The sequence below is a fragment of the Saccostrea echinata genome, unplaced genomic scaffold (genome assembly GCF_033153115.1).
Source record: "Saccostrea echinata isolate AGI-Se365-2 ecotype Australia unplaced genomic scaffold, CSIRO_AGI_Sech_v1 ptg000042l, whole genome shotgun sequence".
In the NCBI taxonomy this organism is placed as follows: Eukaryota; Metazoa; Mollusca; class Bivalvia; order Ostreida; family Ostreidae; genus Saccostrea; species Saccostrea echinata.
Genome location: NW_026889791.1, coordinates 1,780,073 through 1,793,858, shown reverse-complemented (window position 1 = coordinate 1,793,858; position 13,786 = coordinate 1,780,073). Strand labels below are relative to the sequence as shown.

Below are 13,786 nucleotides of genomic sequence, written 5' to 3'. Positions count from 1 at the left end.
ATTTATGTACATAATCTATTTTAAATATTTTCACTCAAAATTATGCAAAAACCGCTTACTGTTGACCCTGATTACCAAAAGCCGGACTTCCTGTTTAATGCAACGTGTATAGGGATTTTTGACATTTTGAGTATTGGGGCTCTCCAGGTAAATAACACCAGTAATAACAAGACTACTCACCCTCCACAGGTAACTGTACAGTAAAAAAAATGGGGTCTTTAAGGACATCTGTGATAAACTTTACAAAAATTGACCATGGGGTTCCATATACCAAAAAGTTTATGCACATTGCACAAATGGCCATAGCATTAGCTCTTTAAATTTTTGGCTGTGAAATCCCCAATTTTGGAAGAGGCATCCTTGTTCATCATAATCATGCACTTGATATGTTTAAGCAGAGGATTTTCAACGAATTGTATATCTAGACACAAGAATGCATTTTCACTATATAATCAATACACCCCGCCCTATCGATGGTAAAATCTTTTCTTTGAATGAATACAGAAGAAAACCTTAAGAATCGATACTTTGACTTTGATTTAGAATATAGCATTTTTTGGATTTTTTATAAAGACGTCTCCACTGAGTGAAAAATTCTCGAAAGGGACGTTAAGCAACAAACAAAAATATTTTGATTTATAACAGGAAACGTTCGATACTTGAACATTGAACATCAAAATTACTTTAAAAAAATACTTAAAAGATTTATTTAAAGTGTCTAGATGTCTAACCGACTCTAAACCCATGTAACGAATATTAAACACAACACAGCTCCTCCAGACAAAGTTTTAGGGTTAAAAGTTACGAGCATAATACAAGATATAAATTTTAGATTACAGCTTTCAAGAAACCATTGATGGGTGTGGTAAATCACTCTAATTAAAGATACATGTATTATAACGTGACATCTGTGTGAATTAATGCATAGCTATTATAGTCAAAAACTACTTTGTTGTCAGTATGATCAGGTGACGATTGTATTATTACAATTATTAGGCTTTCAAATTTTTAAGTATCTTTCAATCATACTAGAACTTTCACGTTACATTATTATCCATACATATCACAACTAAAAGTGTACAACTTGCATCTGCCTTCTTCAGTCTTTGTAAAATACTCGACGAGGTGAAATCCTTTGTGCAGGTTTATCATCTTATTTGTCTTCATGCGTTCTTAATAAAGTTACATGCGTACGATGCAGTGGAAGCCTGACCATTCACATCGATTTATAAAGTTTAACTGCTGTATATGTCCTCTTGTGAATCTGCAAGTTACAGGAAAAAGCGGAATCCTTTTTACATACATTTCACATTTGTAAGGTTTATTGCCTGTATTTCTCCTCGTGTGTCTCTCTAACTACTCACGTAATTGTTCAAATGATTTTTCAAACACATCATACCTTTAAGGTTTATCAAACATAAGTATCATAATGTGTACCATTATGTGACCTAATCTTCACAATGCGTTCCCACATGCAAAGATTCTGTGTATTCTTATATGTTTCTAAAATGTCACATAAACGAATAATGACTTCACACACACTTCACATTCAAAGTTTATCACCAATATGTATACATATGTTGTCTATGCAAGTTATTTTTTGGTTTGATGCCTTCTCACACATAGTACAGTGATGAGGTTTATCGTGTACATGTGTCATCATGTGTTTCTGTAAGTTATTTAAATGCCTAAATGATTTCCCACATTCACCACCTTTATAAGGTTAACCACCTGTATGTCTCCTCATGTGACTCCATAAAGCATGTAATTCAGTGAATGCAATCCCAAACACTTCACATTCTTAAGTATGTATCTCCATGTGTCTCTTTAAGTTTCTTGATAACGAAAACGCCCTTCCACACACTTCACATTTATAAGGTTTGTCACCTGTGTGTATCCTCAGGTGACTCCGTAAGATATGTAATTCAGTGAATGCCATCCCACACACTCCACAATCATAAGGTTTTTCACCAGTATGTATCTTCATGTGCCTCTTTAAGCTTCCTGACGAAGAAAAAGCCTTTCCACACACTTCACATTTATAAGGTTTATCACCTGTGTGTATCCTCATGTGACTATTCAAAGTCGATTTTTTAAAAAATGCTTTTACACACAATTCACATTGGTAAGGTTTATTATCAGTATGTGTCTTGATGTGTTTCTGTAAGGTGCATGAATTAGAAAATGATCTCCAACACATCTCGCATTCATAAGGCTTCTCATAACTATGTGTTTTAATGTGTTTCAGTAAGTTACATGATTCTGAAAATGATCTTCCACACACATCACACTCATAAGGTTTCTCACCGGTATGTGTCCTCATATGTTTCTTTAAGCTTCCTGATGCAGTGAATGCCTTTCCACACAAATCACATTTATGCGGTTTATCACCTGTATGTATCCTCATATGTGCCTGTAAAGTACTAAGTTGTTTGAATGCCCTCTCACACACATCACATTTATAAGGTTTCTCACCAGTATGTATCCTCATGTGTCTCGTTATTTGTCCTGATCCAGAGAATGCCTTCTCACATACATCACATTTATAAGGTTTCTCGCCAGTATGTGTCCACCTGTGTCTCGTTAATTGTTCTGATCCAGAAAATGCTTTCTCACACACATCACATTTATAAGGTTTCTCGCCAGTATGTGTCCTCACGTGTTTTTGTAGGTTTCTTGATACTATGAATGCCTTTCCACATGTGTCACATTTATAAGGTTTATCACCTGTATGTATCCTCATATGTGTCCGTAAGTTACTAGATCGGCTGAATGTCTTCTCACACACAACACATTCATGAAGTTTATCATTAGTATTTTTCCAAATTTGTTTCCGAAAATGATCTAATTGAGTCGAAGCTTTCCTACTGGTGTAACATTCATGAGACTCTTTATTTACATGTGTATTGGTGTGTATTTCTAATATTTCTGTTTGATTGTCATTTGCACTATAGTAGTTTAACTTTTCAGCATTGCTTTGAGTATGAGTCACACTTCGAGTATGTGAACTGGATGAAAGAATTGCCTTTTTCCTCTGTAATTGAAAAAGAAATCAGTTTTAATTCTATATTTAGTTACTTGTTGATGATATTAAGGATAAAAAACAAACATTTTTAAGAATCCATCAACATATCTAACAGGTTTAAGTTCAAGCTAACTAGAACTGTTCAAAATGGACAATTACCCTAGCTGGGTTTTTCAGAAAAGGTACCAAGCCACTAAAGGTATTTTAGGGATCTAAGACATGTTCACAATTTGTTTAAACATTGAAAGTGAAATTTTAATTGCTTGTTTCATTTTTAATGAATGATAAACTAGACTGCAGTCACTGCCTAATGGACTTTTGCAAGAAGCACTGACTTTTACAGTCGACGGCTTACTTTGACATTTAAATCTGCGTTATTTACGGAGGTACGGAATTCATAATAGATAAGAAAACCTTACTATTGGTCATAGGTATGGTGTTAGGGGCTCTAACATGATTTACATATATGCAATCAACAAAAGAGATGATGGGAGGCAGATTAACATAACTTAACTTAAAATAACTTCTTCGTGAGAGATAGTATCTCCTTTGAATGCCATTTTCTGAAGGAAGAAAAAAAAAAACATTCTGGAAGGAAAACTTGACAGGAGTTGGTCAATGTGGGAAGGGAGGGGGTTAAGGATACGGTGTCATTCCCTTCCTAGACAACGTAATATGTGCTTTGAAATGGCCCCTTGTTATCGTTTTATTTGGAGATTTATTGATTCTCGTCAGTTTGTTTGAATGTTGCTTCACGTCCCTCTCGAGAATTTTTCCCTCATACGGAGTTACCACCACTCGTCGGTGGAGAGTTGCAAATTTTAAGCTATGCTCGGCACTCAGGGCCTTTGAGCAGTGAGGGATCTTTTCTGTGCGACACAGGGCCTCAATTTATGCAATCTCATCCGAAGGACAGGCCTCACGTCCCGCAGTGGATTCCAACCCTCGAAGTAAGGATCAACTCCTCACTCCGCGACTCTAGAGCAGACACTCTAACCACTGCGCCACGCGGGCAACGATTCTCGCAGACCTGCCTACCCTTTTCATTACGAGGGTGTAATTTCGATACGCATTTTGGCGGAATTTCAGAGGTAAAGGCGTAATCCTTTATGTTTCCCTAGTTTGATGTTTTGCAATGATACTATAATGTCTAAATAAACCTGTAATTGTACATCATTGAACAAAGTAAGCATGATTGTTCCGTTTTCAATTCATTTATTGACAAAAAGTCCATGTGTTGTATAACTGGTATCCTAAATGCAGTTATATCAAACTTATTTAACTTACATGCCTAATGAACTTGGAAAATTTATAGAAAATCACAAAATTCAAAGTTTCATTTGCATGTTAATAGAAATTCTACATTATTGCGCTATTTGGTTTTTGTTTTCCTTACATTTACTTTTCTCTATGTTGTTCTAAGCAATGTAAGAATAAACTGAATTTAAAATTAAACTGAGTTAACTTTTATAAACTTTTATTCAAAAGTTGTATATTACGTATGTTGTTTGTATGTTAAATAAACATATCGTGAAAAACTGAAACCCTCTATTAATTAATATTAATTATCTTCTCGTTTTTATTTAGGAAAGCCTTTACTTAACTTCCAAGTTAGCAATTCATTAAGTTGTCTATGAAAAATATTTAAAAGCGTAAAATTAAATTTCATGGCATAACAGCGTAATTTCTTGGTAAAAAGCGGAAGAATTACGCCAAAAGCGGAAGGGTAGGCAGGTCTGTTCTCGTCAGTACATTCTTGATTTAAGAACCCTCTCTACACTGCACACTAAAGAGTTCTGATTCTGTGGTATTTTTCTGTAGTTAGAGTGATCTGCCCTCAGATCTAAATTCAAATAAAATGAAATCTACAGTGTATTTCTCAATGTGTAATCAATTCACATTATCTTATTCCTTGTGTTTCTAAAAATTTTATCACATGTAAAAGATGCGAAATTTTGGTATTTCTTTTATGGTATTCACAATTTTTTCGCCGATTTTGATTTAGTAAATGTACAGGTGACATATTGACTTTATAGAAGAAAACGAGTTTTACTTGTCATAAACGCAGGACTGGTACTATCTTTGTAGAAAGAGGATTAAAAGTTTAGAATGCTTGCATTTGCTTTTCATTGTGAGTTTAATTTGGGTTCAATTTGAATTATAATTCATATTGTTTACCAGAATTGGAATTAATTAAATTACAATTTAGGCCTAAGCCTGTTTTTGAGTAATTTTAATTCATTAACACATATGGTTTGATTGACGTTTAAAACTGTCTACGGAAGTATCATCTGGCGAGATTTATTTCCAGAGAAGAGTTCCATATGTATGGTTAACTCGTATCTGGTATAGTTTTGATAAATAGAAATTAAAAATGCATATTTTTGATTTTAAATTAATTTAAAGTAGTTTTCTTCTTTAAATTACGATTTCTAACATTATCCATATTTTTTCATTGCTCTCCATTTCATGCTTGGTAATCATTTTTGTTATCATTGTGTTGCACTCCGGACATCTGATATGTATTTTACTAAACATTGTTTTAAAATTTATAACACACAATAACCCATCTAAGTTTGTAAATCAGTTCGTCGTTTTGATATTTTTTATCATTACTTTTCTTCACACTTATATTGACAAACTGCATGACACAACTCCCTGCCCATATTAACTTATCATTGGTTTTGCATTCACATATGTTTGATGGTACATGTATGTAGAAGATCTGTAGGCTTTCTGTTCCATCAGTTGACCAATAACTATCTGAAACAAATCACATTTTCAATTATGCTCATGTTCCTCATGTGTTCCTTAAGTGTGTCTTATACTGATTTCATATATACGTTACACAAATATTTAATTTGCTTTCCACCTTTGACTATCCCTCGCATATACTAGAACTTTCACATTAAACTATTATCCATACACATCGAAATTGGAATTTCTTTGGATTGAATTTTTTTCCTTGTGTTTCTTAAAGTCTCCTAGTCTAGAAATTCCATCCAACAGACATCACACTGAAAGTTTTACCACCTGTACGTGCCCTCTAGAGTTTTTGTAAGTTACTCGATGAAGTAAAAGCCTTCGAGCATAAATCACATTTATAACGTTAATCACCTGTATACATGTGTCCTCATGTGTTTCTTAAAGTTACATGATGCAGCGAAAGCCTTCCAACACACTGATTCATAAGGTTTATCACCTGTATGTGTCCTCATGTGTCTCTTCATTTCAAACAATTGCTTAAAAGTCTTTCTACACACATCACACTTGTAAAGTTCATCAAGTATGTGTCATAATCTGTACCATTAAGTGAGCTAATCATCTGAATGCCTTTCTACACACACCACATCCACAAAGTTTCTACGTATCCATTTATGCTTTTAAAAGTTACCTAAAAGGATACATGCCTTCTCACACACTTCGGTTTTATAAGGTTTATCATCTGTATATATACTTATGTGTCTATGCAAGTTTTTTGTTGTTAGATGCCTTCCCATACACATTAAAATTATGAGGTTTATCATCTGTATGTGTCATCACTTGTCTCTGCAAGGTACCTTACTGCCCGATTGTTTTCCCACATACATCACATTTATCAGGTTCATCACCTGTATGCTTCCTTGTGTGACTCCAAAAACAATGTAATTCAGTGAATGCTCTTGGACACAAATCACATTTTTAAGGCTTTTCACCATTATGTATATTTATGTGTTTCTTTAAGGTACATGATTCAGCGAATGCCTTCCCACACACATCACATCCATAAGGTTTATCACCGGTATGTATCCTCAAGTGAATCCGTAAGCCTCCTGATGAAGAGAAAGCCTTTTCACACACTTCACATTTATAACGTTTTTCACCTGTGTGCATCCTCATGTGTCTATTCAAATGTGATTTTTCATAAAATGCTCTCACACACAACTCACATTTATAAGGTCTATTACCAGTATGTCTCTTGATGTGTTTCTGTAAGGTACGTGAATCAGAATATGATTTACCACACAGATCACATTCATAAGGTTTCTCACCAGTATGTGTCCTCATGTGTATCTGTAAACTACCTGAATCAGAAAATGATCTACCACACAAATCACATTCATAAAGTTTCTCACCAGCATGTATATTCATGTGTTTCTTTAATGATCCTGATCCAGAAAATGCTTTCCCACACACATCACATTCATAGGGTTTATCACCTGTATGTATCCTCACATGTGACTGTAAGTTACATGATTGCCTGAATGCCTTCCCACAAACATCACATTCATACGGTTTCTCACCCGTATGTATCCTCATGTGTTTTGTTAATTGTCCTGATTCAGAGAATGCCTTCTCACACACATCACATTTATAAGGTTTATCACCTGTATGTGTTCTCGTGTGTGTCTGTAAGAAACATAAAAAACTGAAAGTTTTCCTGCAGACTTGACATTCATGAGGCTTTTTACTTACATTGGTGTGTCTTTCTAACTTCTCTGTTTGATTGTCATTAGCTCTATAGTTGTTTAACTTTTCCCGATTACTTTTAGTATGTGACACATTTTCAGTATGTGATCTGGATGAACGAACTGCCTTTTTCGAGTTTTTTCTCTGTAAATGTGACAATGAAATCAGTTTTAGTGCTATATCAAGTTACTTGCTGATGACGTTAAGGATAAAAACACCTAAATTTTGAGGAATCCATCAATATATCTAACAAATTTCAGTTCAAGAACTGTCCGAAATGGTCAAATACACTCCGCTGTTTCTTTTTTTCTTTCTTTTTTTCAGGAACGGTACTACATGTAAGTCACTACAGGTATTAAACATTGGGTGAATATTTAATTGCTCATTGTATTTTTAATGAATATAAACTTAACTGCAGCCACTACCCAATAAAACATCAAAATACCGATAACTTAATTGTTTTTATTAGATTAAAAAAAGTTATTGCAGCTATTTGTTATCTTAGTGAGACATGACACTCTGCAATTTGGTTGTTGAGATATAAAAAGAATTAAAAATCACGCGATAAATATCAAATTGGTCTTGATAACTTTAAATCATACTAATTTTGAAGATAAAAGGCTGGCCATCTAGAAACTACGAATTTTAATTTGACAGACTATCAATTGCAATTAAGAGAGTTAGAGACCAGATCTTTCATTCTTCTGCCCAATTCCCATGAGATATAGATAACATCTGCTTCATCAGAGATGTTCTAACAAAAATGAATAAGACAGCCTTCCCAACATCAATATCATTAATTAATCTTTAACTGGACGCATTTCCACTCAATACTCCAAAAGGATGAATGAATATACACTTTCTGCTGTGAGATGCACTGTTTAGTCTGCATTTGGGGGGGGGGGGGGGGCAAAAATAAAAAGCATGTTTATGTCACTGCTGTTAAAACAAAGTATTTTTTTTTTTTAATTTTTTACAAATTGGAGAAAAACTGTAACCTTATTGCATCATTTTTGTCAATAATGTTACTGCATAACTCTTAGATTTGTAAAGAATGTGCCTTCTGGCAGTTTCTTGATTCTATGTGTCAATTTATATGAACCCAATATAACTAAGACACAAAAAAGACACAAACCAGAAGTCTCTGATGAGACTGTAGCTCTACTGGTCTGTTTGTATAACAAAAGAAAAGTAGCACTTGGATTTGAAACATTGCAACATGCAACAATAAATAGAATTATGTATCTTAATGTAGTCTACTTCTGTGCCAAGTTATATTGAAATCAAATGAAAACTGTAGGAGGAGTAGCGTTTTGAAAGTATTTCACGGAAATTTCTATTTTTAGTAACCATGACAACACCATTCACCCAAATAAAAAAAAACAGAAATACATATTATGTATCGGAGTGTATTCTAACTGTGTGCCAAATTAGATTGAAATCAGACCAAAATTGTAGGAGGAGTAACGTTTAATGGGAATTTCACAAAAATTTCTACTTTAAGTAACCATGGCAACACTGTTCATTGAATTCAAAAACCAATCCAATAAATTATGTATCTTAGTATAGTCTCCTTGTATGCCTAATTATATTAAAAGCAGACTAAAACTGTAGCAGGAGTAGTGTTTTAAAGGAATTTCACAGAAATTTCTATTTTTAGTAACCATGGCAACACCGTCCATCGAAATCAAAAACCGATGCACTAAATTATGTATCTTAGTGTAGTCTACCTGTGTGCCAAGTTATATTGAAATCGGACCAAAACTGTAGGAGGAGTAGCGTTTTAAAGGAATTACACAGAAATTTCTATTTTTAGTAACCATGGCAACACCGTCCATGGAAATCAAAAACCTATGCACTAAATTATGTATCTTAGTGTTGTCTACTTGTAAGCCAAGTTATATTGAAATTGGACAAAAACTGTAGGAGAAGTAGCGTTTTAAAGGAATTTCACAGAAATTTCTATTTTTAGTAACCATGGCAACACCGTCCATCAAAATCAAAAACCGATGCACTAAATTATGTATCTTAGTGTAGTCTACTTGTGTGCCAAGTTATATTGAAATCGGATCAAAACTGTAGGAGGAGTAGCGTTTTAAAGGAATTTCACAGAAATTTCTATTTTTAGTAACCATGGCAACACCGTCCATCAAAATCAAAAACCGATGCACTAAATTATGTATCTTAGTGTAGTCTACTTGTGTGCCAAGTTATACTGAAATCGGATCAAAACTGTAGGAGGAGTAGCGTTTTAAAGGAGTTTCACAGAAATTTCTATTTTTAGTAACCATGGCAACACCATAAAAATCAAAAACCGATGCACTAAATTATGTATCTTAGTGTAGTCTACTTGTGTGCCAAGTTATATTGAAATCGGATCAAAACTGTAGGAGTAGCGTTTTAAAGGAATTTCACAGAAATTTCTATTTTTAGTAACCATGGCAACACCGTCCATGGAAATCAGAAACCGATGCACTAAATTATGTATCTTAGTGTAGTCTACTTGTGTGCCAAGTTATATTGAAATCGGACCAAAACTGTAGGAGGAGTAGCGTTTTGAAAAATTGTTTACAGACAGACGGACAGACAGACAGACAGACAGACAGACGGACGGACGGACGACGGACACCTTACTATCGCATAAGCTCTTCTGGTCTCTGACCAGTAGAGCTAAAAATGAAAACAAGAGGCCCAAGGGCCTTAACGATCACCTGAGCATAAAACAATAATCCACAGAGGATCCATAGAGTATAAATCGAAAGCTGCAAAAACAAACTCAGGTTACACAATATAAACAAGAAGTCTGTGAGCCAATGCTCACTAATAATACCCCCGCTCTGATGTGAATACACAAGTTCAGTTATGGACAAACACAGTGATAATAAGGAAATTGACAATGGATTAGTAAAAAATGAATCCCAACATATGGCATGCCTAAACAAACATTGTGTTAAGATTTCAAGCACCTGCGATGAGTAGTTGCTGAGAAAACTGCGACCAAAATTTGTTATGTATTGTACGGACAGGTGCAGGGATAAACAGGAGGTTGACATTGGATTTGTACCAAAATTAATCCCATTATATGGCATGCCTAAACAAGATTGTGCTTAAATTTCCAGCATCTGCGATGAGTAGTTGCTGAGAAAACTACGGCCAAAATTGGTTATGTGTGGTACGGACATACTCACGGATAAACAGGAAGTTGACATCAGATTTGTATAAAAATGAATCCCACCATATGGCATGCCTAAACAAAGCTTGTGCTAAAATTTCAAGCTTCTGCGATGAGTAGTTGCACATGTGAGTTAAGGCTAGGTATAGGTGTTTCTATGCAAATGAGCTCATAAAAATGCATAAGAGGTACAGTTATTACTCAGAAAAAGTTTTGATTTATTTTCTGATGCATACTTAGTACCCACGATGTGTTATAGCCAGTACATATTATGACGTCATATTATGACGTCATTGTTCTTACCTACTGGAGGTAATAAAACACATCAACAAAACAGCTTTGGCGTAAGCGATTACCCAATTTAATTTTACATAAAAATTGTACAATGCTAAGAAGAATATTCTATAGATTAATAATACTGCTGCACAAATCCTAGGCATTTTCTCATTTGATCGGAACTTGAGGAAACTTGTACCGGACTGTATATTTTTACCCTGATTCACCTTAAAACTTTACAAATAGAAATTATACAACTGAGCTGTTGATATTTGTGCAGCAATTTCAGCAATCTTTGGAATTTTTTGCTTCTAAATATACCTTGTTTCAGTTAAATAAAAAAGAGCATGCCCTTGCGCTGAAGCATTTTTGTTGATGTCCATTATAATCTTGTGTAGTAAAGAACAATGACGTCATAAAATGACGTCATAATGTGTACTGGCTATCTCATGTCGTGTGTACCAAGTATGTATTAGACAATAAGTTTTAACTTTCTCTGTATAATAGATAGAGTCCTTAGGCATTTTAATTAGTTTATTTGCATAGAAATGCCTATACCTAGCCTTAACTCACCTGCGTGCTGAGAAAACTACAACCAAAATTTGTTATGTATGGTACGGACAGACGCACGGATTAACAGGAAGTTTACATCAGATTCATACAAAAATGAATCCCACCATATGGCATGCCTAAACAAAGATTGTGCTAAAATTTCAAGCATCTGCGATGAGTAGTTGCTGAGAAAACTATGACCAAAACTTGTTATGTATGATACGGACAGACACACGAATAAACAGGAAGTTGACATCAGATTTGTACAAAAATGATGAATCCCACCATGTGGCATGCCTAAACAAAGAGTGTGTTAAAATTTCAAGCATCTGCGATGAGTAGTTGCTGAGAAAACTATGACCAAAATTTGTTATGTATGGTACGGTTAGCCGCACGGATAAACAGGAAGTTGACATCAGATTAGTACAAAAATGAATCCCACCATATGGCATGCCTAAACAAAGATTGTGCTAAAATTTCAAGCATCTGCAATCAGTAGTTACTGAGAAAACTACGACCAAAATTTGTTGTGTATGGTACAGACAGACGCACGGATAAACAGGAAGTTGACATCGAATTCGTACAAAAATGAATCCCACCATATGGCATGCCTAAACAAAGATTGTGCTAAAATTTCAAGCATCTGCAATGAGTAGTTGCTGAGAAAACTGCGACCAAAATTTGTTACGGACAGACAGACAGCTAGACAGACAGACAGACAGACACACAAGGGTAAAACAGTATACCCCCCTCTCCTTCAGAGCAGGGGTATAATTAATTTTTATCCAATCAAATGACACGCTACAACAAATATTAATTTATATTAAAATGACTTATCATGGTTTTGTTGTTTTTGAGATGATTTTTAAATGATCTTTCCTATATATTCCTAACTAAAACTTTGATCACCTGTTGTGCCCCCTCCCTACCCCAGGGGGTCAAGATTTGAACAAATTTGAATTAACATTACCCAAAGATGCTTCCATATAAATAAGACAAATCACGGCTTTGCTATTCTTGAGAAGAAGATTGTTAAAGATTTTTCATATGTATTCATGTGTAAATCTTTGATCGTCCATTGAGGCCCCACTCTATCCCCAGAGTCATGATTTGAACAGACTTGAATCTTTACTATATCTGAGGATGCTTCCTTGTAAATATAACCAATCATGGCTTTGCTGTTTTTGAGAAAAGAATTTTTACAAGATTTTTCCTAGCCATTCCAATGTAAAATTTTCTTTGTCCATTGTGGCCCCACCCTACCCCCGGGGATCATGATTTAAAAAAAAAACAAGAAATCTACACTACCTGAAGATGTTTCCACATAAGTTACATCTTTTTTGGCCCAGTAGCTCATGAGGAGAAGATGTTTCCAAAGAATTCCCATGTAAAATTTTGATCATTCATTGTGGCCCCGCCCTACCCCAGGGGGTCATGATTTGAACAAACTTGAATCTTCACTAACTGAGGATGTTTGCTCACAAGTTTCATCTTTCTTGGCCCTGTGGTTCTTGAGAGTAAGATTTTTAAAGATTTTCCTATGTATTCCTATGTAAAACTTTGTCCATTGTGGCCCCACCCTAACCCTGGGGGTCATGATTTAACCAAACTTTAATCTACACTACCTTAAGATGTTTCCATATAAGTTACATCTTTCTTGGCCCAGTGGTTCTGGAGGAGAAGATTTTTCCAATGTATTCCCATGTAAAAATTTGATCATTCAATATGGCCCAGCCCTACCTCAGGGGGTCATGATTTGAACAAATTTGAATTTACACTATCTGAGGATGTTTGCACACAAGTTTCATCTTTCTTGGCCCAGTGGTTCTGGAGAGGAATATTTTTAAAGATTTTCCTATGTAAAACTTTGATCGTCGATTGGGGCCCCACCCTAACCCCAAGGGTCATGATTTGAACAAAATTGAATCTACACTACCTGAGGATGTTTGCACGTAAGTTTCATCTCTCTTGGCCCAGTGGTTCTGGAGAAGAAGATTTTTAAAAGATGCCATTAATTTTTCACTAATTTTTAAATGACTCAGGTGACCTAAAAAAAACTCCTGTAAAATGAAGAGAAAAATATCCAATCAGGATGAAAATACCACACTTCTATATATGGTGAATAATGAGTGTACAAACTTTCACACAAATCCATACAAAAGTCTACAAGAACAGATCAATTCTAAGCTTAACGAAAACATTATGAGGGAAAAGAACTTCAAACAAAACTCTCAATCAAATGAGTATCTTTTCAATTACATGAATCAAAATAGTCAAAATATTTTGATTGACATTTGGGTTTATTGGTCAAT

The 13,786-nt window shown here is 34.8% G+C and overlaps 2 protein-coding genes across 2 annotated transcripts in view; both read right to left on the bottom strand.

Annotated features, from left to right (window-relative positions):
* Window positions 1-736: 736 nt before the first annotated feature.
* On the bottom strand, window positions 737-6,255 carry LOC133201015 (zinc finger protein OZF-like). The gene is made up of 3 exons (XM_061336817.1): window positions 6,151-6,255; window positions 5,720-5,788; window positions 737-3,034 (listed from the first exon to the last, which is right to left on the bottom strand). Exons 1-3 carry the CDS (start codon window positions 6,253-6,255, stop codon window positions 1,802-1,804), a joined length of 1,407 nt encoding a protein of 468 aa, XP_061192801.1. The 3' UTR covers window positions 737-1,801.
* The window catches only part of LOC133201013 (zinc finger protein 431-like), a 35,178-nt gene continuing 27,008 nt past the window's right edge, over window positions 5,617-13,786 (bottom strand). The window contains exon 10 of the mRNA XM_061336816.1: window positions 5,617-7,618. Coding sequence (XP_061192800.1) covers window positions 6,707-7,618 — 912 coding nt within the window. The 3' untranslated portion in view covers window positions 5,617-6,706. The remainder of the gene's footprint in view (window positions 7,619-13,786) is intronic.